Source organism: Notolepis coatsorum, assembly GCF_963971535.1.
Source record: "Notolepis coatsorum genome assembly, chromosome: 9".
In the NCBI taxonomy this organism is placed as follows: domain Eukaryota; kingdom Metazoa; phylum Chordata; class Actinopteri; order Aulopiformes; family Paralepididae; genus Notolepis; species Notolepis coatsorum.
Window position 1 is genome coordinate 32568377 of NC_140173.1, and position 23536 is coordinate 32591912.

The 23536-nt window shown below is 44.7% G+C and overlaps 1 protein-coding gene across 1 annotated transcript in view; it reads right to left on the reverse strand.

The window, feature by feature from the left end:
- The window catches only part of lrpprc (leucine-rich pentatricopeptide repeat containing), a gene marked incomplete at its 3' end in the record, with an annotated part of 275324 nt that overhangs the window by 56333 nt on the left and 195455 nt on the right, over positions 1-23536 (reverse strand). The window contains exons 28-30 of the mRNA XM_084321823.1: positions 22012-22154; positions 10031-10172; positions 7851-7977 (exon numbers count right to left, since the gene is read on the reverse strand). Coding sequence (XP_084177949.1) covers positions 7851-7977; positions 10031-10172; positions 22012-22154 — 412 coding nt within the window. The remainder of the gene's footprint in view (positions 1-7850; positions 7978-10030; positions 10173-22011; positions 22155-23536) is intronic.

Consider the following 23536-nt stretch of genomic DNA (forward strand, 5'->3'; position numbering starts at 1 on the left):
TGAATGCAGAAGAAGTGAGCCAATGGATAAAGTCCAACCGGCGCTGTTATCGATGTGCGCGGCCCCACATGGCAGCCGAATGCCGCCTAAAGAAAAGGTGCAGCCGGTGCGATGGAGCCCATCTAGATATACTACACGATAGTAACGGAAGACGGCCTACACCTGCACCACGGAGCGGCACCAAGGCAAGTGTCATGTACATTGACCCCGCCAGCAGCAACGGAGCTCAAGTGCTCTTAAAGGTAGTCCGTGTGACATTGAGCTACCAGGATAAAGTCATGGACACTTACGCCGTCCTTGATGACGGGTCAGAGAAGACCCTTCTGCTCGCCTCCGCTGCGACTCAACTGGGACTGCGGGGGAGCAAGAACGAAATGACGATTCGGACAATAAGAAGAGATTTGAAGACGATAAAGGGCGAGAATGTCTCCTTCACTATCGCAGCCAACGGGCAGCCAGAGCGACAGTACAAGATCACAAATGCTTTCACCAGCCAAGAAATAGGACTCTCGCAGTACACCTACCCTGTCACCAAGTTGATGGATAAATATGTGCACCTGCGCCAATTACCTATCCCGCTCATAAACGGCGCTACCCCGACCCTGTTGATAGGCTCCGACCATGCAGAACTCATAGTCCCGATTGACCGGGTCCATACCGGTCCCCGAGGCTGTCCTGCAGCCGTCGAGACCCGCTTAGGATGGACATTACAAGGCCCCCTCGCTAAATCTCTCAACCGAACCGCAGCCACTAGCTGCTTCCACTCCCGAACGACAGAAGAAGACACCACTCTCCTGCAGCATGTCGAGAGGCTATGGACCCTAGAGACAATGCCCTTTAAGAACGAAAAGAAAGACATTCGCTCTAAAGAAGACATTTACGCCATCCACCTACTCGAGCAGGGGACAAAGAGAGTCACAGTCGGCGGAGTGATGAGATACGCAACTCCACTCCTGAGGAGAGAGGGAATGCCCCCCTTTCACGCAAAGAAAGACGCCACGGAGCGCTATCTACTGAACACAGAGCGGCGCCTAGCCAAAGATCCCGCTCAACAGAGTGTGTACCGAGCTGAGATTGAGAAGCTAATCACAGCGGGACACGTAACAAAGATTGACATTAAAGAGGCCGATCAGACGACCGAATCATGGTACGTGCCGCATCACAAGGTCCATCACAATGGCAAGGATCGCATTGTGTTTAACTGCAGCTACCAGATCGGATCCCAAAATCAGAATAAAGAGCTTTTGCCCGGCCCCACACTCGGCCCCTCCCTACTAGGCGTGCTACTGCGCTTCCGCCAGGACAAGGTGGCTATAAGCGGGGATATCAAAGGGATGTTCTTGCAAGTGAGACTAGTAGAGGAGGACAAGCCTCTGCTACGGTTCCTATGGAGAGAGAAGATCGGAGATGAGAACCCATCCATCTACCAGTGGGAAGTACCCCCCTTCGGAACCACATGCAGCCCGTGCTGTGCTACATTTGCACTACAGAAACACGTCACAGAGGACCCAGCAGCAAATGAAGAGGTCCAACACAGTGTGAAGAACAGTTTCTACGTAGACAACTGTCTACAAAGCGTCTCGAATCAAGAAGAAGCCGAGGCTCTCCTAATCAAGTTACGCGCCTCCCTAATCAAAGGAGGCTTTGATCTCAGGCAGTGGGCCAGCAGTGACCCGCACGTATTGCGCAGCCTCTCCTCCGCAGACAAGGCTGCCAGCAGCGAGACCTGGATGGCGACAATCCCAGGAGAAGCCCAAGAAATGACACTAGGATTAGTCTGGCGCTTCAAAACAGACTCGCTCCACTATAGACACAAACCCTTGGCTCCAGAGCAAGGAAGGTCGGCGGCGATACCGACCACCAGACGGAGTGTGTACAGAACACTCGCCAGACAATATGACCCGTTGGGATGTATTCTACCTTACACCACCAGGGCAAAGATGATTGTACGAGCACTATGGGACAAGGACCAGGGCTGGGACGACCCAATACCCGCACACCTTGCCTCAACATGGAGAGAGTGGGAGACGGAACTCCGCTCACTCCCAGGTGTCAACATACGCCGCAGCTACTTCCCATCCACAGTGAGGCCAGAGACATGCGAGATTGAGCTACACGTCTTCAGCGATGCCTCCGAAGTAGCCTACGGATCGGTTGCTTATTTGCGTGCCCAAGAGATGGGAGGAGAGATACACACTGCTTTCATACTGGCCCGCTCAAGGATAGCCCCACGTAAGCAACAATCTATCCCACGTCTAGAGCTCTGCGCAGCCCTCGCAGGAGCGCATCTAGCCACGTTAATCCAACGTGAACTCACCATTCCGGTGCATAGAACAATCTTGTGGTCAGATTCCACGACAGTACTCACATGGATTAAGTCTGATTCATGCAGATACAAAGTCTTCGTGGGAGTCAGAGTCACCGAGATTCAGGAACTAACAGAAGAAGCAAGCTGGAGATATGTGGATACCAAACACAACCCAGCTGACGTCATCACCCGGGGAATGTCCCTGGATGACCTAACCCGTCACAACATCTACAGTGACGGACCAGCATTCCTCCAGCTCCCGGAAGGAGATTGGCCTACGCCCACCCCGAGGGAAGCAAGTAGAGAGGAGGCTGAGAACAAGAAGCCTATGTTCTGTGGACTGAGCACTGTCGCCTCCACAGACCCGAACATAGATGACTGCATTACCCTAGAGAGTGCGCAACAAAGGACATTCCTGCGGCACCACCCAGAGATTCAGTCCACCACTGACATGTCAGCAGCTGACTACGAAGAAGCAGAACTTCTTCTACTACAACGAGCCCAGAGAGACTCGTTCCCCGCTGAGCTAGACTGTCTACAGGGAGGAAACCCCGTCCCATCAGACAGCAGACTGATTCACCTGGCACCAGAGAGTGACGCACATAATCTCATCAGAGTGGGTGGTCGCCTGCGGAGAGCCCCCGATCTACCAGATGACATTAAGCACCCGATCGTCTTGAACAGCCGACACAAGGTCACAGAGCTGATCATAAAGAAATACGACGAGGATGTACACCACGCAGGAGCAGAGAGAGTCTTCGCGGAGATCAGACGTCGTTATTGGATATTACAAGGGAGAGAAGCAGTACGGCGCTTCCAGCGAACCTGTCTAGACTGCCGTAAGTGGCGCGCGCAGCCCAGCATACCACGGATGGCTGACCTACCCCCCTGTCGCCTCCGAATCGGCGACAAGCCATTCCACTCCACAGGCATGGACTGTTTTGGCCCGTTGTACATAAAAAGAGGAAGAGGCACCGAAAAGCGGTGGGGTATTGTATTCAAATGCATGACCACCAGAGCGATACATATCGAGCTCCTTCCGACCATGAGCACAGACTCATTCCTTATGGCCTTCCGGAGATTCATATCACGGAAAGGACAACCGTCTACATTGTTGTCTGATCACGGGACCAACTTCAAAGGCGGAGAAAGAGAGCTGAGAGAGAGCTTCCAAGCTATGGGCCCAGAACTTAAGACCCACCTCGCTCCAGCCCAGGTTGACTTCCAGTTTAATCCCCCGAACGCACCCCACTTCGGTGGAACCTGGGAACGAGAAGTACGTTCTATAAAGACAGCCCTGTATGCCGTACTCGGAGCCCAGACTGTGGCAGAGGAAGTCCTAATGACAGTCCTCACGGAGATCGAGGGAGTATTGAACTCCAAACCCCTCGGTTACGTCTCCAGTGATGTAGCAGATGTCGACCCAGTCACCCCCAACACACTCCTAATGGGGCGGCTGGACCCCGCGCTACCCCAGACAATGTACAGGCCCGAAGAAGCGAACGGCCGAAGAATGTGGAGGTACAGCCAAGTACTAGCTGACAAGTTTTGGAGCAGCTTCCTACTTCACTACCTACCGTCTCTACAGACCCGCCAGAAGTGGGTAAAAGAGAGAGACAATTTGACAGAAGGCACAGTCGTCATGATAGTTGACCAGTCACTCCCCAGAGCTATGTGGCCGGCTGGCCGCGTAAGCAAAGTGATCACCGGTGCCGATGGCAAGGTCCGAGCAGCTGAAGTACTCGTCCAAGGGCGCACCTACACACGGCCCGTGGCGAGGCTCATAGAACTGCCCCGACTCCCAGATACTATCGATGATGACCATCACCCTATGACTTTGTGAGTTGACTGACCTTACAGCGGACCTTGAGTGGAAGACAGTGCGGTTAATCTGTCTCTGCTTAGCTAATTAGGTGGGACTAATTAGGGGGCGGCTGTTGTGAAGGATCAGATTAAACCGAATATGTATATTTATTTATATATATATATTTAATTGTATTTGTATATCGTTTGATATCCCCTGTATATTCCTTGTACAATATGCATTGAATATCCCCGTTTCTACTAAACAGCCCATAATAGTTTCATTCTACCATTGGACTAGAACCTGGCGCCAGGTTGCCATACCCCTAGGTTCAAGTTCAATCGTGCCGCCTAACATGTCGAGGCAGCCCCCGGTTCCGCGCAGTAATATGCCGGGCGAAATACGTGTGGTACTATTTGTTCATAGCGCATATATATATGACGCTCGTAAAGTAGAACTTTCTTTTAGTCCAGTTCTTTACCCTCCAACAGAGTGACAGACGCAAAAGCCTCCCCACGAAGCACGTGCAGTGTAGTAGGGCCTACTTGGCCCAGAATAGGCATTGAGATATCGTGTAGATTAATAGTTGAATGGTCATAGTTTGGCACCATACCGTCGAGTTGGACGTATTCTATTAAGCTAATAATAGTCTATTTATGTATGGTGCATCGTTCGGTTCGAGTCCTACAGTTATCAGTACCCCCATCGTTCCTGACGTTATCTGGACGCTTATCCAGGCTGGTCAGACCCCTAGTGGTGATTGCATCCGAGGAGCTCCGGGTCAAGAGCGACTGGACCTGTATATTGGATTACTCTACCCAGACGACGGCGAGCCTTCCACGGCTCTTGGATTATGCTTTATGTGCTTTGATTATTCCATGGATAAAGGCCAACACTGTCGAGTGTTGGAATTACCCCCCGGAGAGGACTACAGGTGAGGCGGCGCTCTACACGTGAGGTCGCACCACGTCTCTCCGTTGTGGACCGGCAGATACCGTTCCACAGAGGGTCCAGCTGTGTTCGTCTACGGCCCCAGGTTCTGTGGGCACTGGGTCTAAGACTTTGGATTCTCCCAAGACACCGTCGGCCAGATGGGATACCGCCAGCGACTTCTCTAACCCCCCCCCCCTCCTACTGTCTTACAACCAGCGGAACCCCCCCCCCCCCCCCCTTAGTGTATCCAGCTATAATTATTTAAGTACTATCGCTATCGTTTCCTAATTATTCCAGGTTGTATACTTACTCCCTGCGCAACCAGAGATTGGACATTCAATGTTGATTTACCTACGAATACTCATTTGCCATAAAAGTGCATACTTAACATTTCAAATCATAAATGTAATTAAGTGAATATTGTGTACACCCTTTGCTGTATTAAATATTCGATTTGGTCCATTTGTGTTGGTTCGTTTCATCAGGTGGGAAAGTGTTCATCATACTTATATCTTGTACTGGGTGGCCAGAAGTTAAAGTACATGAGGTAGTGGTATTAAATATCATATCTAACAATACAGTCAGGGAATTGTACCCCTCAGCTACACAAGTAATGCTGCATTAGATCGTTGCCAGAATGCAATGTGTTTTTTTGTCCTCCTATAACTAGGGATGCACCGATCCGACTTTTTCAGTCCCGATACCGATACCTGGGCTTTGGGTATCGGCCGATACAGAGTACCGATCCGATACCCATTGTTCAATTAATAAACTGTATGCCTCATTCGCGCGCCGTTCAGACTCTGTTGGCAATCTGCGCATGCGTATGGGGAGTAGGTGCTGAAAAAGGGACTTTAGCTCAGCCGATTTAGTTCTGATCGATTTGGAATTGGTCACGCCGTGTTCAGGAGACTCAGGCGCATAAAAGTCTATTGGATCATGTCTCTAGCACAGCCGTAGCTGCAACCACTTACATCAAGGCTCTCATCCACATTCATTCATTTGCTCCCCCCCTATCTCCTCCCTGATTTCAATGTAACGCGGAAGTGCAGTGGTCTATGAGGAAAAGGCTGCAAGCGAGAAAAAAAACACAACATCTCATTTGATGAAGCATCCAACACAACAATGTGGAACTTGACGCATAAAAACCTGACGCTGACAGGGAAGCCTCTACCAGAGCCAGTGAAGGATGTAAACAAAACAACAGAAACTGGATCTAAGATCAGGGCTAACAGAAGGTCTAAGAAGCTCATCGCTGGGTATACCGTCGAGGAGATGGTATCTATTTCCACGGAGAGAGTGAGAGACAATATGGACTAAAGTAGGGCTAACCCCAACTGCCAACCTCTTAGTCGAATGAAAAATATATATTTTTTTATTCTTTCCAAAAGCAAAGAGGCTTAGAAGCGTGGCTAACGCTAATGGCGCACATACCAGCAAGGCTAACTGCTTAGGAAAACGGTACAGAGGCACTGAAAGAGGATTTCACCCATCTAATGAACACACTAGACTAGACAAATATCAAGATGTATCCATCAGTGGAAAAATGGCATGCTTTCGCAGAGGACAAGAAGCCTTCAGTCGACTCCTTCAGCCATTAACCCTTTCAGTGCCAATCATGTGTCAACACATTTCTGAGCCCCGACCGTTGAGTGCCGATCACGTGTTAACACGTTTCTGCGATTTTAATACCCTATTCAATGTCAGGGAGCTCTATGTTGCCTGTAAAATTCATACTGGGACTCCGAAAAACCGCTCTAAAACCATACTTATATTCACCACGGTATAAAATGGGGAACATATGGATGGAACAATTATTTCTTTTTTGCATCTTGACCGGAAGAAACTCAGTGTCAAATGACCATAGTATTGTATCCATAGCTATAATATAGAATATAGTTAGAGCTCTACAAACAAGGTGAAGGACTCCTATCATTTACAGCGTGGCGCTGAATAGATGGGCCCCGGAAACAACACGGCACCCAAAGTGTTAAGCACCCCCACAGCCCAAATGGAATAAAAAAATTCAAATGTGTTATTTTATTTTTTGCATTCAGTCGACCATCTGCAAATTTCAGCCAATCAAAGGAGATTATCCAAATCCTTAGTCTGGGACAGGCCTAGACTAAAGTAACAACAAGTAATGTAACTAGTAAGTTTGATACAAAGAAATCAGTAAAGTAATTGTGATTACTTTTTTAAAGGAGTAATCAGTAATAAGTAATTAATTACACTTCCTGAGTAACTTGCCCAACACAAGGATGTCCCCGATGACATCACTGGTGGCCATATGCAAACTCCTTTACTCTCACTGACTGGCAAACTCCTTTACTCTCACTGACTGGCAACTCCTTTACTCTCACTGACTGGCAAACTCCTTTACTCTCACTAACTGGCAAACTCCTTTACTCTCACTGACTGGCAAACTCCTTTACTCTCACTGACTGGCAAACTCCTTTACTCTCACTGACTGGCAAACTCCTTTACTCTCACTAACTGGCAAACTCCTTTACTCTCACTAACTGGCAAACTCCTTTACTCTCACTGACTGGCAAACTCCTTTACTCTCACTAACTGGCAAACTCCTTTACTCTCACTAACTGGCAAACTCATTTACTCTGACTGACTGGCAAACTAAATTAATGTGTGCAAAACTAGTTTTTTGGATGTGTGTGAGCATTGTTTTCTGGTGAAGTGCCCCTTTAAAGCCCATAGAGAAACGGTCTATATCCAGGCCCGGGCTTGGAGTGAAGACTATGCTATGTACAGGTTCTGTCTTTGTGTCTGGGAGGAAGTTGGTCTCACATGTCACGGACCGCAAAGGCGTCCTCCACGGATCCCTCGGACAGCAAATGACGGATCAGGCGGTCGTAAGGGGCGGGGCCTAAAACCACCTGCTGGCGGTCAGCAGACTTCAACATCTTGTAGGCCTCTGCAGCAGGGAGGGAGGGAGGGAGGGGGGGGGGAGGGAGGGAGGGAGGGGGGGGGGGGAGGGAGGGAGGGAGGGAGGGAGGGAGGGAGGGAGAGAGAGAGAGAGAAACAAAATGCTTTAAATTAGGGCTGTCCGTTCATCGTGTTAATTAGATTAATTAATTACACAGCAAATGATCGCGTTATGAAAATTAACTCGATTAATAAATATTTTTTATTTTTTAACATTTACATTTTTTTTAACTCATTCATTCCATAAGAACGTAGAATACACATTTACAGACTTTTTTTTAATATGGCCCATTTGCATGTTCTTGGTATCTGATTCTAGGGACATCTATGGATCTCAGGGAATGTATTCCCAGTCAGAAATACTGGTCTGTTACTAGGCTTGAGTAAATTGTAATGAACCAAATGAGAATATCAATAAAAAAAAATAAAAATCTTTGACTGTGAATAACACCATGCTAAAATTGACCAGACCTGAAAAATCTAAGCAAATGAATAAAGGGAAGATGATTAAACAGAAGGTTTTGTAGATACAGTACTGAATTCTGCCATCCGGACACATGCCATTTGAAATATGATTATAGAATATTGAATATCAGGCCTAAATGGTTATGCAATAAAAATGCGATTAATTCATTACAAATCCTGTAATTAATTAGATACTTTTTTTTTTAGCAAAGCTTTCTCGTCGATATCCCCTCATTAGAAACCGTGTATTGTTTTAACAGCTAGTAGCAACACTGGAAAATTGACAAGTATTTCCTGCAAAGTGTCAACATCATATAAGGATACAACTGAGAGGAGAGGAGAAAGTAAGGAGAGAGAAACAGGGAGGATAGAGGGAAGAGAGAGACAGAAAAGTGAAGAGAGGGGAGAAAGAAGAGGGAAAGGAGAGAGGGAGAGAGAGAGCTAGAGAGCGAGAGAGAGAGAAAGAGAGATGAGAAAGCGATTTGAGGATTCAAAGCATTCAGGGTCAGCCCTTATTAGGGATGGGTACCGAATTCGGTACTTTTGAGGTACCGAACCGAAACACGTCGGTACTACCGAGTATCGAATCAAGTGAGAAACCAAAAAAATAAATAAAAAACAATTTTCTTTTTTAAATTTTTTTTTAAATTTTTTTTATTATTTTTTTTACTTTTTTACGTTCACACGCACAATATATGCTTACCTAGGATTTGACTTGATTCAACAACAAAGCAGTCGGAGCAATGACAAGCCGAAAACTGTCGAAATTGTAGTTATTTGAAGTTTGGATATTTTTATTTTTACGACTGAGGTAGGTAAATAAAATGTCTTGAGACTAAAGTACCGAAAAAAGGTACCGTTGGGTACCGGTATCGATTCACAGGTACCGGTACCGGTTCAAATGTGAAAGGTACCCATCCCTAGCCCTTATTGCTCTGGATGAAAACATCTGCCCTGAACCTGGTCTTTCTTACAGAGACCCAGCAGGTGAAGTGTCTTACCCTGAACCTGGTCTTTCTTACAGAGACCCAGCAGGTGAAGTGTCTTACCCTGAACCTGGTCTTTCTTACAGAGACCCAGCAGGTGAAGTGTCTTACCCTGAACCTGGTCTTTCTTACAGAGACCCAGCAGGTGAAGTGTCTTACCCTGAACCTGGTCTTTCTTACAGAGACCCAGCAGGTGAAGTGTCTTACCCTGAACCTGGTCTTTCTTACAGAGACCCAGCAGGTGAAGTGTCTTACCCTGAACCTGGTCTTTCTTACAGAGACCCAGCAGGTGAAGTGTCTTACCCTGAACCTGGTCTTTCTTACAGAGACCCAGCAGGTGAAGTGTCTTACCCTGAACCTGGTCTTTCTTACAGAGACCCAGCAGGTGAAGTGTCTTACCCTGAACCTGGTCTCTCTTACAGAGACCCAGCAGGTGAAGTGTCTTACCCTGAACCTGGTCTCTCTTACAGAGACCCAGCAGGTGAAGTGTCTTACCCTGAACCTGGTCTCTCTTACAGAGACCCAGCAGGTGAAGTGTCTTACCCTGAACCTGGTCTTTCTTACAGAGACCCAGCAGGTGAAGTGTCTTACCCTGAACCTGGCCTCGCTTACAGAGACTCAGCATGCGGACCTGGAAGTCGGTGACAGGGTCTCGCGTATGAAGAGGGGTCGGGGTCGGGGGCCTGGCCACTTCCTGGGGGGGACTGTCCACTTTCTCAGGCTTCCACCAGTTCTGGAGGGCACACACACACACACACACACAAATAAATAAATACACACACCCTTCTCAATTGAATTCAGTGTACTCTGTGAAAGTCCATCATAAGTACCGATCATAACTACAAGTCTACCCATATATTACCGTTTACATACAATACCTGTATGATAACATTATATATTTATCTACAACAGTTGGATATATCTGCGTTCACATACCTGTATACATACATGTATATAGTACATCTATATATATTAGGGATGCTTGATATTGGCTTTTTTACCGATACCGATATACCGATATTGTCCAACTCTTAATTTCCGATACCGATATCAACCGATATATGCAGGGTTTCCCCCCCAAAAAACGGAATAATTTCAGGTAATTAACATTACATATCTCTTGTTGTGGAATTAACACAACATTATGCATACTTTTGACAATAAATAAAATCAGAATTTGTTCTTACTTGCTTGCCTGGGTAAATAAAGGTTCTAGAAATGTTTAAAAAAAAATAAATAAAAAAAATAATTAAAACAGATACCGATATTTTCCTATATCACATTTTAATGCCGATATGTAAAGGATAATGTATAGCTACGAGGTCATTGTCGCAAAATAATTGACCGACACAGAGTTTAAAATACCGAGCCGCCTCGGCGAGGTGTTTTAAAACGTCAGTGAAGGTCAATTATTTTGCGACAATGATCGAGTATAGCTATACATTATCCCGCTTATTACATGGCTAACTTACTAACAATATACCTAATTCATTTTACATCGACTCGCAACACTGGTTCTGGCTGCGTTCTGGCTCCGCTCGTCGCTCCGCCCCCTGTCATCGCCGGCAGCAGAACACCGGCAGTGTCTAATTGCACTGAAACAGTGTGTGTCAGTGGGCTTGATTGCGAACAGCTGCGCACAGCGGTCATTATTGTCCCACAGCGGTCATTATTGTCTGATAACTGACCTCTGATGCACGCTATTGACCAATCACAAGCAAGCATTAAGGCGAATGTGAAAACGCCATGTAATAATGGCCGATAATATCGGTAGGCCGATAATATCGGACATCCCTAATATATATCCTATACCAACTCTTAATAGTCATACCACTGGCCAGTATGGCTTACTACCATAGTATATGTATTACCTGTATGGCATCATTAAACTGTACATACATCAGTTTAGCATATCATACTCAGTAGCTTGTTATATACACACTCCAGTGTAATCACTTTGTACATTGTATATTACTGTTGCACTTTACGGTCACATACTGTACTGTACTTGTGCCGTATGACGACAGTACATTTGAATCTAATCTAATCTGTGAAAGCAATCGATTCAAAGTCCATTTAATTTTTTTCAGACACTATTGTTTATAGCGTAGGCCGTAGGATGTAACTGTGCTATGTTTGACATTATGAAAGGGTTTATAATAATAGGAGGCTTCTGATCACCTAAAAGTTCAAACTAGTTTGAATAAATCATCTTTTACTACGGATTATAGTGTAAATAAATATCAGTTGAAACAATTAATATATTTAAAATAACTTTTAAAACCTGCTCCAATTTCCTAATAAAATAACAGCCAAGACTGCAATGGTTTTAGCCTGTCTCTCTCTCCGTCTCTCTCTCCCTCTCCCTCTCCCTCTCTCTCTCTCTCTCTCTCTCTCTGATAGGTGAGGGTTTAAGCTGTGCTGGCTAGGGGCAAATTAGGACTGGCACCCCAGAGGCAGGGAACTGTATGTGTGTGTGCGTGTGTGTGTGTGTTGGTGTGGAAGTAGGGGGGGTGACAACTCCAGAGCCCCAAGGGTCGGCAAGTTCATCGCCGCGGGCAACAGCCATCGTTTCCTGTCTCGTCATGCTCCCGCGGCCACACATACACACACACACACACACACACACACACACACACACCAGCAGCAGAGGAGCAATCGGGCGAAAAACAATAGAATATACGCTTTTATTTCTAAATCAATTATTGAACTGATTTATCTCCTGTGTCACTGTTCTGTTTTACTCAAGTCCTTCTGTACTTATTTAACCACGTTCTTTGTTTTTGTTTTAAAGATTGTGTCGCAGTTTTAGACACGAGAGATTTGAAAAGAAAGATGGGAAAGAGGGAGTGGAGAGAAAGAGGAGAGTGGATATAAAGAAAGAGGGAGAGAAAGAGAGAGTGGAGAGAAAGAAAGAAGGGGAGAGAGAGACAGAGAGAGATAGACAGAGACAGAGAGAGAGACAGAGAGAGACAGATATAGAGACGGAGAGAGAGAGAGAGACAGAGGAGAGAGACAGAGGAGAGAGATAGAGAGAGAGAGAGAGAGAGAGAGAGAGAGAGAGAGAGAGAGAGAGAGAGAGAGAGAGAGAGAGAGAGAAAGAGAGAGAGAGACAGAGAGAGACAGATATAGAGACAGACAGAGAGAGAGAGAGAGAGAGAGACAGAGGAGAGAGATATAGAGAGAGAGAGAGAGAGAGAGAGAGAGAGAGAGAGAGAGAGAGAGAGAGAGAGAGAGAGAGAAAGAGAGAGAGAGAGAGACCCAAGAGTCACATGTAACTTGCGAGAAAACAAATCAAGGTCACCTAGACTTTATGTACTCCATTCAGAGCATGTGAGCGGCGCGGAGCGGGTGGTTTTGACGTGAGCGACGGAGTGGGTTTTAAAATGGGTCGGCGCGACTTCCGGAGCGAGAGTTCTCCTCCGCTCCAATCCGCTCCGGGCCGCTCAGTGCACACGATCACACAGAAACTGATGTAATATACATGTAGTACAATGCCAAAGCAACAGGTGGCGATGTACAAACATGAAGGCCATTTTCAACCAATGAGAAGGGTGAACAGTCACTCACATCCTGCTAAGACCAAAGTATAATCCGGCGAATCCGCCATCTTTAAAGTTAACGCTGTTGTTGTTAGCTTACATGCTAACGTGTATGGGATCGACCATAGCATTGCAGCTAGGCTAGCTACCATGGCTTAGTAGAGCTAGTTGAATGGATAAACGTTATTTAACATTGCAGAATGGGTACAATTGCAATACGGCTCAATACAAACAATTGTTAAGGGGCCCAGGGGGTGTAGACTGTTGTAGTTTGGTCAAATCAAGCTAATTTACATCATGCTCCAAAAAAAATTAAAATCTGCCGAGCGAGCTGTGGAGCGCTTGATTCGTAAATGAAGGTGAGCGGTGAGCGACTTGGGGGGGCGGGCCAACATGAGCGAATGAGAGCGGAACCAGACGTCTAGAGCGAAGAGTGGATTTCTCGAGCGCTCCGCTCCGCTCACATGCTCTGACTCCATTAACCCTCTGAAGTTGAAGCTCCCGTCGGCGGGAGAACAACAGGCTCCAGAAGGTGTGAAAACGTCCTCATCTCGGCAGAGGATTTCTCATAAATGCCGGAAATGTTGCGATTCAGAATTAGGTCAAAAAATGAGATATTAGCAATTTCTAGTGCTTTGAAATGTTCTCTATCTGTTTCCTTATTTATTTGCTAAATGTAATACGACTTGTAAATGGGTTAATTTTTTATTTTTTTTGTATCTACTTTTTCTCCTCTTTTTCAATTTTTCTCCCATCCCAATTCCACTGTGCCAATTCTCCCCTCCCCTGTCTTGAACGTTGCTCGCATATGCCCCCCACTGGCCGGTTGTAGGGAGGATAGAAGCCTTGTGTCACGTGTCCCCTCCGGTACACGAGGAGGCAGCCTGTCGCATCTTTTCACCTGTCAGCGCGGACTCTCCTTGGCGAGGTGTAACGTGTGGGAGGCTCACACTACCCCCGCTATTTCCTGTCTCTGCTGTGCAGGCGTCCCCCAACCGACCTGTAGGAGTCGCTGTCCACAACGTCCAGATTACCACCCATCGACTTCCACCCGCTAACTCTGCCAATTGAGTTAGTATGACGGCCGGCCCAAGCCGGAGGCAACGCCGTCAGCCGGAGTCGAACCCGGTGTCTCTTGCGTTGGTGACAAGCGCAATGTCCGCTGCGCCTCCGCAGCTGCACCGTAAATGGGTTAATTCTTGTTAGATTGGATAAACTGCCGGGGGAAGCAGCCGTACAAAGATCTACAATGTCGAGGGGAGGGGTTACATTTCGGGGGGGGGGGGGGGGGGGTGCAGTATCGATGGAGAGACGAGACTCACCTAAATGCATTCCGAGACAACGGGCCCAGTATCTTTGGAACAGTTTGTGTTAAATTCTATCTGAATCAGGCATACAGCTATACAAGCCTGACTGGCAGCAGTGCACAAGGTGTTAAGTCCAGCGCGCGCTCCTCAGACTGAAGGGCTCATAACGCTGGGAGCCGTCTCGCTCTCTCTCTCTCTCTCAGCCAAACAATACATCATGAAAACGGACTGAATAGTTTATTTAACTTAATTAGCTGAAATATTCTAAAATCATTAACCCTTTCTCCGCCGATGACGTGTTTACACGTCTTTCCTCGCCATGCGTAATCTGCCAATGACGGGTTACGGCGTCTTTGAGATCAATATTTCATATTTTCGTCATGGTATTCACATTTCACCCACGGAGTCTTTGCTGGTGTTGTAGGACTCCGCTCAACTCTGTAACGCTTCAATACCGCCACTTGGTGGCCGATCGGCGAGTTGCCAAAACCGGAAGTGGCCGGACTCTATCCAGACACCGTGCATATCGATCCGTTGCCATAACTCAATAAACAACATGATTGGACGTGTATTAGTATTATACAAACCGGAACTGGATCACCTAGATCAACATCCCATAATAGCGATCTTTTTGCTACGCTCATCACCCAACGGTAAGAGGAGACTGGGGTGAGTTTCAGCGTTTTTTTTTATACCATTTTCGATACAAACTGCTCTGATCTATACATCACCCATACTACATAAATCATTTAACGTCGGTCATTGAATTATAAACGACCCCCCCCCCCCCCCCCCCCTCCGGTCAACCGCAGATGATCAGTCAACACGTCTAGGACCGTGTACAGTTGAAATTTGTTATCTGGCGTCGATCGGTATCAAACTGCATTTGATGATCTAATACAGAGCTATTCAACTGGCGGCCCGCGGGCCAGATCGGGCCCGCCAAGCGATTTGGACCGGCCCGCGGAAGATTAAAAAATAATAATAATAATAATAATATTTTTTTTAAAGGGTAACTATCTTATAAATGGCCTTTTTGAGTGTTTAGCATTGTTTCCTAGCTATGTGAACTTATATTAATATGATCTATGTCTCAAAATTCTCATATTGGCGCATTCTTCCAATTCTCCTCTCACAATATTCACCCTCACTGAACTGAGTCATTTGAAAATGTGCCTATATGTGATGTCATATAGTCACTGCTGCATGTTAATGTGCCAGGAGAACCAGAACGCGCAGTGGTTTAGGAGCCCAGGCTCAAAACAGCTCGAGATCTTGAGGTAGAAAAATGCTGTTTTTGAGGACTTGATTAGAAATACAAAACAATGAATAAAAAAAATATATATATTACAGAGGTGTTCCATAGACTCACAGGAATTGTGTAAAAGTGCCCAAATAGTGAAAGAAATAGTAAAATAGTTCCCCTTTAATATATAATTATAATCGTTATGTTACGTATTTACTTATTATACCGGAATGGTCGGAACAACCACATAGTACGTTTGCCATTTGTACACAGACATAATAATCATAATTCTATATATCCGACATGTTCACTGTTCAGCACAATAACAAATCATTCACACCAGCAAAGCGCTGGTAAAATAGCATGTTAAACATCGTCTGGGAAGGTAGGTGGCGCTGTGGCGGTATGTGCAGTGCCATGCACCCAAACGACAGAAGAAAAAGAACGCTCTGAGCTCTCCTTCCTGCACGTGAAATCAAATGAAAACAAACATTGCATCCCTCCTGGCTCTCTCCCACTGGCGTGGTGTGTAGTAGTGCTGTGTAACCATGTCGCTATCGAAATTGAAAAAAATAAAAGTTGATTCAGAAAATCGCCAGTTTAATATCGAGTGGACCGAGAAATATGCATACATTGAAACTCCTGAGGGCAAACCAATGTGTTTGCTCTGCAACCAAATCAATGCTGTTGCAAAGGAATATAACCTGCAGAGGCACTTCAACAAAACTCATGACAAGTTTGATACAAACTATCCACCAGGTTCAGATATGCGCAAGGAAAGGATAAAAAAGCTGTCCGAAAGCTACGATAAAACACGGCGTAACTTCACTCGGGCCTGCACAGTACAGGAGAAAGCAACTGCAGCATCTCTCCGTGTGGCATGGATCCTTGGCAAAAAGAAAAAACCATTCACAGATGCTGAGATGATAAAAGAATGCATACTGGCCGCTGTTGAGGAGGTGGTAACGGAGGATAAAGTGAGAGAGCAAGTGATGTCATCTATCAAGTCAATACCCATGTCAGATACAACAACAGCGAGAAGGATAGATGTTTTAGCCACAGACGTTTTTGAAACTCTTTTGGGTCAATTGAGGAAAGCTGCTGTAATATCGCTGGCTGTGGACGAGTCCACGGATAACTCCGACATAGCTCAGCTGTGTTTATTTGTGCGTTTTTTCCGATGGTGACGTTTTCAGAGAGGACATCCTGGGACTAATACCTCTGGAAGGACAGACAACCGGTGAAATCGTGTTCAACAAGATTGTTGCTTTTTTCAAAGACAACAAGCTTAATTTGGAGCAAGTTAACATGCTGGTTACAGACGGTGCTCCATCTATGGCGGGGAGGATCAAAGGCCTGGCTGCACGACTGCGTGCCATCGCACCGAGGATGAAATCACTCCACTGCTTGATCCACCAGAGCGTTCTGTGCGCCCGACTCAGTGGTGAGTTGAAAGATACAATGGACTCCGTTATGGCCATGATTAACTTTGTCAGAGCGACGTCCAGTCTTCATCACAGACTGTTTCGTCAACTACTTGAGGATATGTCAGCTGATCATAGTGATTTACTGTTACATAATGACGTTCGGTGGTTAAGCAAGGGCAATGCGCTCAAGAGAGTATGTGACCTCAGGAATGAAATTATAACGTTTCTCCATGACTCCAAGCAGAAGAAAGCCAACACGTTTCTGTCGCTAATGTTGGATGATGGATCTGTGTCCAATATGTGCTTTTTAAGCGACATCTTTCATCATTTGAATCAACTTAATCTGGGACTGCAGGGTAGAAATAAAACAGTTACAGATATTGTTGAAAGTCTAACTGCATTTCAAACTAAACTAGTTCTTTTCTCATCTGATCTCACTGACAGAATGCTCCACTTTCCCACACATTGTAACTTTATCAAGTCATCAACAAGTAAAGTCAAGCCAAAAGTCACTCAATTAATGACAGATTTCATTGATAAATTGAGGGAAAACTTTGCAAGTCGATTTGATGAATTTGACATGCCCAGAGAATTGATGCATTTTGTGAGCAACCCATTTGCCAATGTAGCTGGTATTTCCACAAAAGGACAAGAGTTCCTTGCATCACTTCACATTGATGAAGGTCTCCTGCAACTTGAAATAATTGACATGCAAGCATCATCTGCTCTGAAGCAGGCACTTGAGAATGAATCCACCACAACATTTTGGATAAAGTGTATTCATGTCCACACATTCCCCAAAATAAAAACGCTGGCAATATCTGTGCTAACAATGTTTGGCTCAACATACACCTGTGAATCCAGTTTCTCTCACATGAATGCCATTAAAACAAGCAACCGTGCCTCCTTGACAAATGAGCATTTGCATCACTGTTTGCGGGTAGCCCTCACTTCCTATGAACCCTCTTTCTCTGCCATTGCCCAGTCAAAGAAGTGCAATCTCTCTCATTAGATGTGTGTATGTAGGCTAGGCCTGTCTGCCCCCCACCCCCCCTGATGTTTGAGAGTTAAGAGTGGACAATAAGCGCTAATAAAATGCTGTGATTTGCTGTTGTTGCACAGACATGAAGCACTTTTTCATAAGCTCAGCTGCACTATAAATGTGTTTTTGTTCAAGTGTTGATGTTAGAATGTTCAGATGCACATCATGCACTTGTTTGTTTTTTATTTTATTTTTATATTGAAATGTTGAAGAGGAGATGTTGCAGTTGTTGCACAGTCATAAATGAAGCATTTTTTGCAGGAGATGTTGCAGATGTGGCACATAAATGAAGCACTTTTTTTGTAAAGTATACTACTTTTGCAATGTAGTTAAATAAAAGTTGTGAAAATGTGGTTGCGTGTTGTGTCAAGTGTACATATATTCGTAGCACGGGGAGGCGCCGTGGCAGTCCGGCCCCTGGCCCCTTGGGTTTCTGACAATGTGGCCCCCTGAACAATTTAGTTGAATAGCCCTGATCTAATATATGCATTTATGGCTATATCTCACGTTCTATGAAATACTGCAGAAAACGATAAAAACATATTATACTCTAGACCGTATTATTGTATGAATGTGTGAATGAAAAAGTAAAACGTTCCTACATCCTGAACGATAGATAATTGATGTTGAATGGGCCATAGTAATGTCAATTTAGCAATACAATTAAAAAAGTTATAGCCCTGCAAAGAAGGTGAACATCTCCATAGACAAATAGAGCTGGCAGAGAGGCTACAAGGATGGATATAAGCTCCGGCAATGAATGGGTTAAGTCTGCTATAAGCGTAAATGTGTGTAAAAAATAAAATAAAAAAGGCGAACATTTGACTAAACTACCATGCTAACATCTGACTAAAGTACCAGGCTAACATCTGACTAAACTACCAGGCTAACATCTGACTAAACTACCATGCTAACATCTGACTAAACTACCAGGCTAACATCTGACTAAAGTACCAGGCTAACATCTGACTAAACTACCAGGCTAACATCTGTCTAAACTACCAGGCTAACATCTGACTAAACTACCAGGCTAACATCTGACTAAACTACCAGGCTAACATCTGACTAAACTACCATGCTAACATCTGACTAAACTACCATGCTAACATCTGACTAAACTACCAGGCTAACATCTGACTAAACTACCAGGCTAACATCTGACTAAACTACCAGGCTAACATCTGACTAAACTACCATGCTAACATCTGTCTAAACTACCATGCTAACATCTGACTAAACTACCAGGCTAACATCTGACTAAACTACCAGGCTAACATCTGACTAAACTACCAGGCTAACATCTGACTAAACTACCATGCTAACATCTGACTAAAGTACCAGACTAACATCTGACTAAACTACCAGGCTAACATCTGACTAAACTACCAGGCTAACATCTGACTAAAGTACCAGGCTAACATCTGACTAAAGTACCAGGCTAACATGCAGGTGCAGGGTACCTCAGGCCCTGCAACGGCTGTATTTCACATCAGGCACATTCCTGGGCCCTCATTTATTACGTACGCACAGATATGTGCGTAACCCGTGCGTATGATCGTTTCTAAGCAAAGTGTGTGACTTATCAATTTGAACGTGTGCTTGACTTTGTGCGTATATCTACGCACAGCTCCGACCGTGCGTACCTAGCGCCCGGTGGTAGAATATTATTGTTGCAGTCTGCAACGTGGAAATAAGCTTCCGTGCATTAGTTTCAACACTGGCGTGTTCAACTTCTGTATGACCCGTAATTCATTATAGTTAATTGTAAAATAGCGACAGTAGTGTAATTATAACGGGCTCACGCGCGAACAAGAGGTTGGCCTGCTTGTTTGGCACGGGGGGGGGGAAGACGCAGAACACCCACCTCCAAACGCGATTAAATATTGTTTAAAACAAAAAGCAAAATACTATTATTTTGTGTGTCATGTTTCCAAATAAGATTGGCCACAACAGAATGCTTTCTATTGCAATTTGTTGGTTAGAATAGATTACCTCCGTTGAAACTTCACTGAGACTAAAACAGTAATTTTTTTTGTGAGCTCCGCGCACAGACGTGATAATAATAATAACAATAATAATAATAATAGCTTCATTTTATATAGCGCCTTTCAAATGACCCAAGGTCGCTTTACATAGATAGGGGGGGAAATAACAAAGTAACAAACATAGTGGACAGACGCAACATTATATTATAAATATGATGATGGGATTCAAGTTCGCGTTTTTATTGATCACATAGGCAGGCTATACATAGGCTGCATGGCACGGTCCATCGTGATATTGTAGATGGATCGAGCAATAGACTGTTACTGTACCACCCATGTAGCTGTCAAAGCTCCATCACAAATGCAGTTATGTGAATAGTAAAGGGATTCCTCTCAGTGATGCGCATTTGCCTGATTAATGTCGTTGCTGCCGGGAGGAAAGGCATGCTGCATGTTTTCAATTCATTAAATAAACGGATAACGGATACTTTTTGCAAGGGTTTACTGACTGTCATACAAATAATCAACTAACTACCTACTGTAACTTTTCAGTGCACGTTCTTATTTACATTGCTCCCGCAGACCCGCACACAGACATGATGGAATTCAAGTTCAAGTTTGTATTGATCACATATAGGCAGGCTACACATGGCGTATAGGCTACATCATACATGTTAGTGAGATTCATTGTTCTTGTATATGCTCTCGTATTATTGTTTATATAGGCTACCCATTACCGACATCAAAATAGATTGTATGCATCTACAAATCATATGCAGCAGGTAGAACATTTACGGAAAATCCGTCGCGATTTGGAATAAAATTGAGGAGAACTTTAATCCCTGGGTATTAATCGAACGAAACGGAAAAAGGCAGTCATATTCCAGCACGGTCTTTATTAGTTAATATGGTATTTAAGTTAATAGATATCATATCCGACATCACCGTACGTGTACATGTCTGTCAGCCTGTCACGTATTTCTCCATAACACGCTTCGCTCGGCTTAGTCCATTTTTCCACATTTCATGGGGGTGTTCCATTACCGTATATGGTTAATTACGGGCGGTGCTATATGCAAATACTTAAAATCGTGCACGAGCGTGGAGCGTAGAACTTAATGGTATTTATCAACACGGAGGAGCATAGGACCCGTGTACGCACAGTTGATAAATCCCAATATTTCTGTGCGTACACACATTCTAAATTCTGTGCTTAAGTACGAAAATAGAACACTTTCTAAGAATTGTAAATGAGGGCCCTGGGCTTTGCTTTTGGGGTTTTTGTGGCGACAGTTACTTTGGTGTGGCTGCATTTAATAAATACATCAATTGAACCCTTGCACTGAAGAACCCATATAAGTCAGTTTTTAATATTTTTGGACAGTCTGTGTGTTTGCAGTTGTGTTTTAATCTAAATCACTTGGGAGTGTGAATGTGATATATCACAAGAAACTACTCAATCTATACCTTCCATGAGGGAACACAACAATATAGTTCTTTGTCTGAGGTACAGCACAACTGCCTGTTCAGAATGGTCTCCTGGACTCGTCTGTTGGGGGTTGTGTGGTGAATACTACTGTAGTGTTGTATTATATTGTATTTAATTTGAAAGAATAATCAGTTTTTAAATACATTTAATTTGATTACACACACACACAACACTCATGCGGCAACCGCTAAAACAATCACTTTAAAAAAAAAATCACTTTAAAAAAATAGTCACTTTAAAGGAAGGAGGTACTGTATAGTATAGTTTAGATACATTAAGAGTTAAAATTGTATATTGTATAGTAGTGTACATAGGAACCAGTTTCTCAGGAACTTAGCATGTCTTTTTTTTTTTTACCATGCATATCTTGTGTCTTACCTATTTAATTTTTTCTATGCCTATTTTTATTATTGTATTTTGCACAATCAATGCGGGCATGACCACCCGCATTTCACTGTATGCCATGGTATGTATGTGACAAATAAACCTCTTGATTCTTGATTCTTGAATTACTTGCGTATTCACGTGTTTTACCTGAGGCACCTCGAAGGGCACCTCCTGGCCGCCGCTCTTGAAGACGTCGGCCAGGATGTGGAGGGTCCTCTCCCTGGGAACCACGTTCTCCTCCTGCATCTTGGTCCAGATGGCCTCCGCCTTGCGCCAGTCGCCGGTGTCCTCTGGGAGGAAGAGAGAACCAGGGTCAACTCGGCTCCATTTAAATACCATCCAAGTCTTCAGATTAACCCTTTCACTACCACACTACAGAAGGTTAACCCTTTCACTACCACACTACAGAAGGTTAACCTTTCACTACCACACTACAGAAGGTTAACCCTTTCACTACCACACTACAGAAGGTTAACATTTCACTACCACACTACAGAAGGTTAACCTTTCACTACCACACTACAGAAGGTTAACCCTTTCACTACCACACTACAGAAGGTTAACCTTTCACTACCACACTACAGAAGGTTAACCCTTTCACTACCACACTACAGAAGGTTAACCTTTCACTACCACACTACAGAAGGTTAACCTTTCACTACCACACTACAGAAGGTTAACCTTTCACTACCACACTACAGAAGGTTAACCCTTTCACTACCGCACTACAGAAGGTTAACCTTTCACTACCGCACTACAGAAGGTTAACCTTTCACTACCACACTACAGAAGGTTAACCTTTCACTACCACACTACAGGTTAACCCTTTCACTACCGCACTACAGAAGGTTAACCTTTCACTACCACACTACAGGTTAACCTTTCACTACTACACTACAGAAGGTTAACCCTTTCACTACCACACTACAGAAGGTTAACCTTTCACTACCACACTACAGAAGGTTAACCTTTCACTGCCCACACTACTACCACACTACAGAAGGTTAACCTTTCACTACCACACTACAGAAGGTTAACCCTTTCACTACCACACTACAGAAGGTTAACCCTTTCACTACCACACTACAGAAGGTTAACCCTTTCACTACCACACTACAGAAGGTTAACCTTTCACTGCCCACACTACAAAAGGTTAACCCTTTCACTACCACACTACAGACGGTTAATCGTCTGTAGTGTGGTAGTGATGTGGTTGTGAAAGGGTTAACCCTTTGTTGTGTGGGCAGTGAAAGTGTTAACCTTCTGTATTGTTGCAGTAAAATGGTTAACCCTTTGGGCATTGTGGCAGTGAAAGGGTTAACAAGCTGTTCAGAACGGCTTCATCTCCCCCTCCATGACGTCACTATGAGATGAATTATAATAATAATAATTAATTGCATTTATATAGCGCTTTTCTAGACACTCAAAAGCGCTTACAATGTAGGGTGGAAATTGCCTCCTTCACCACCACTGTGTAGCACCCAACCTTGGGCTACACAGGCTCAATGGCTGCCATACAATGGCACCAGGCAACACATCACACTACAGTATACACAATGGCTGAATGGCTCAGGAGACAGGGATTGATAGCCAATTAAGAGGTTAAGGGGAAAGGGATGATTATTAGGTGGCCTTGATGTCAGAGACCTGATTGTGAATTTGGCCAGGAATT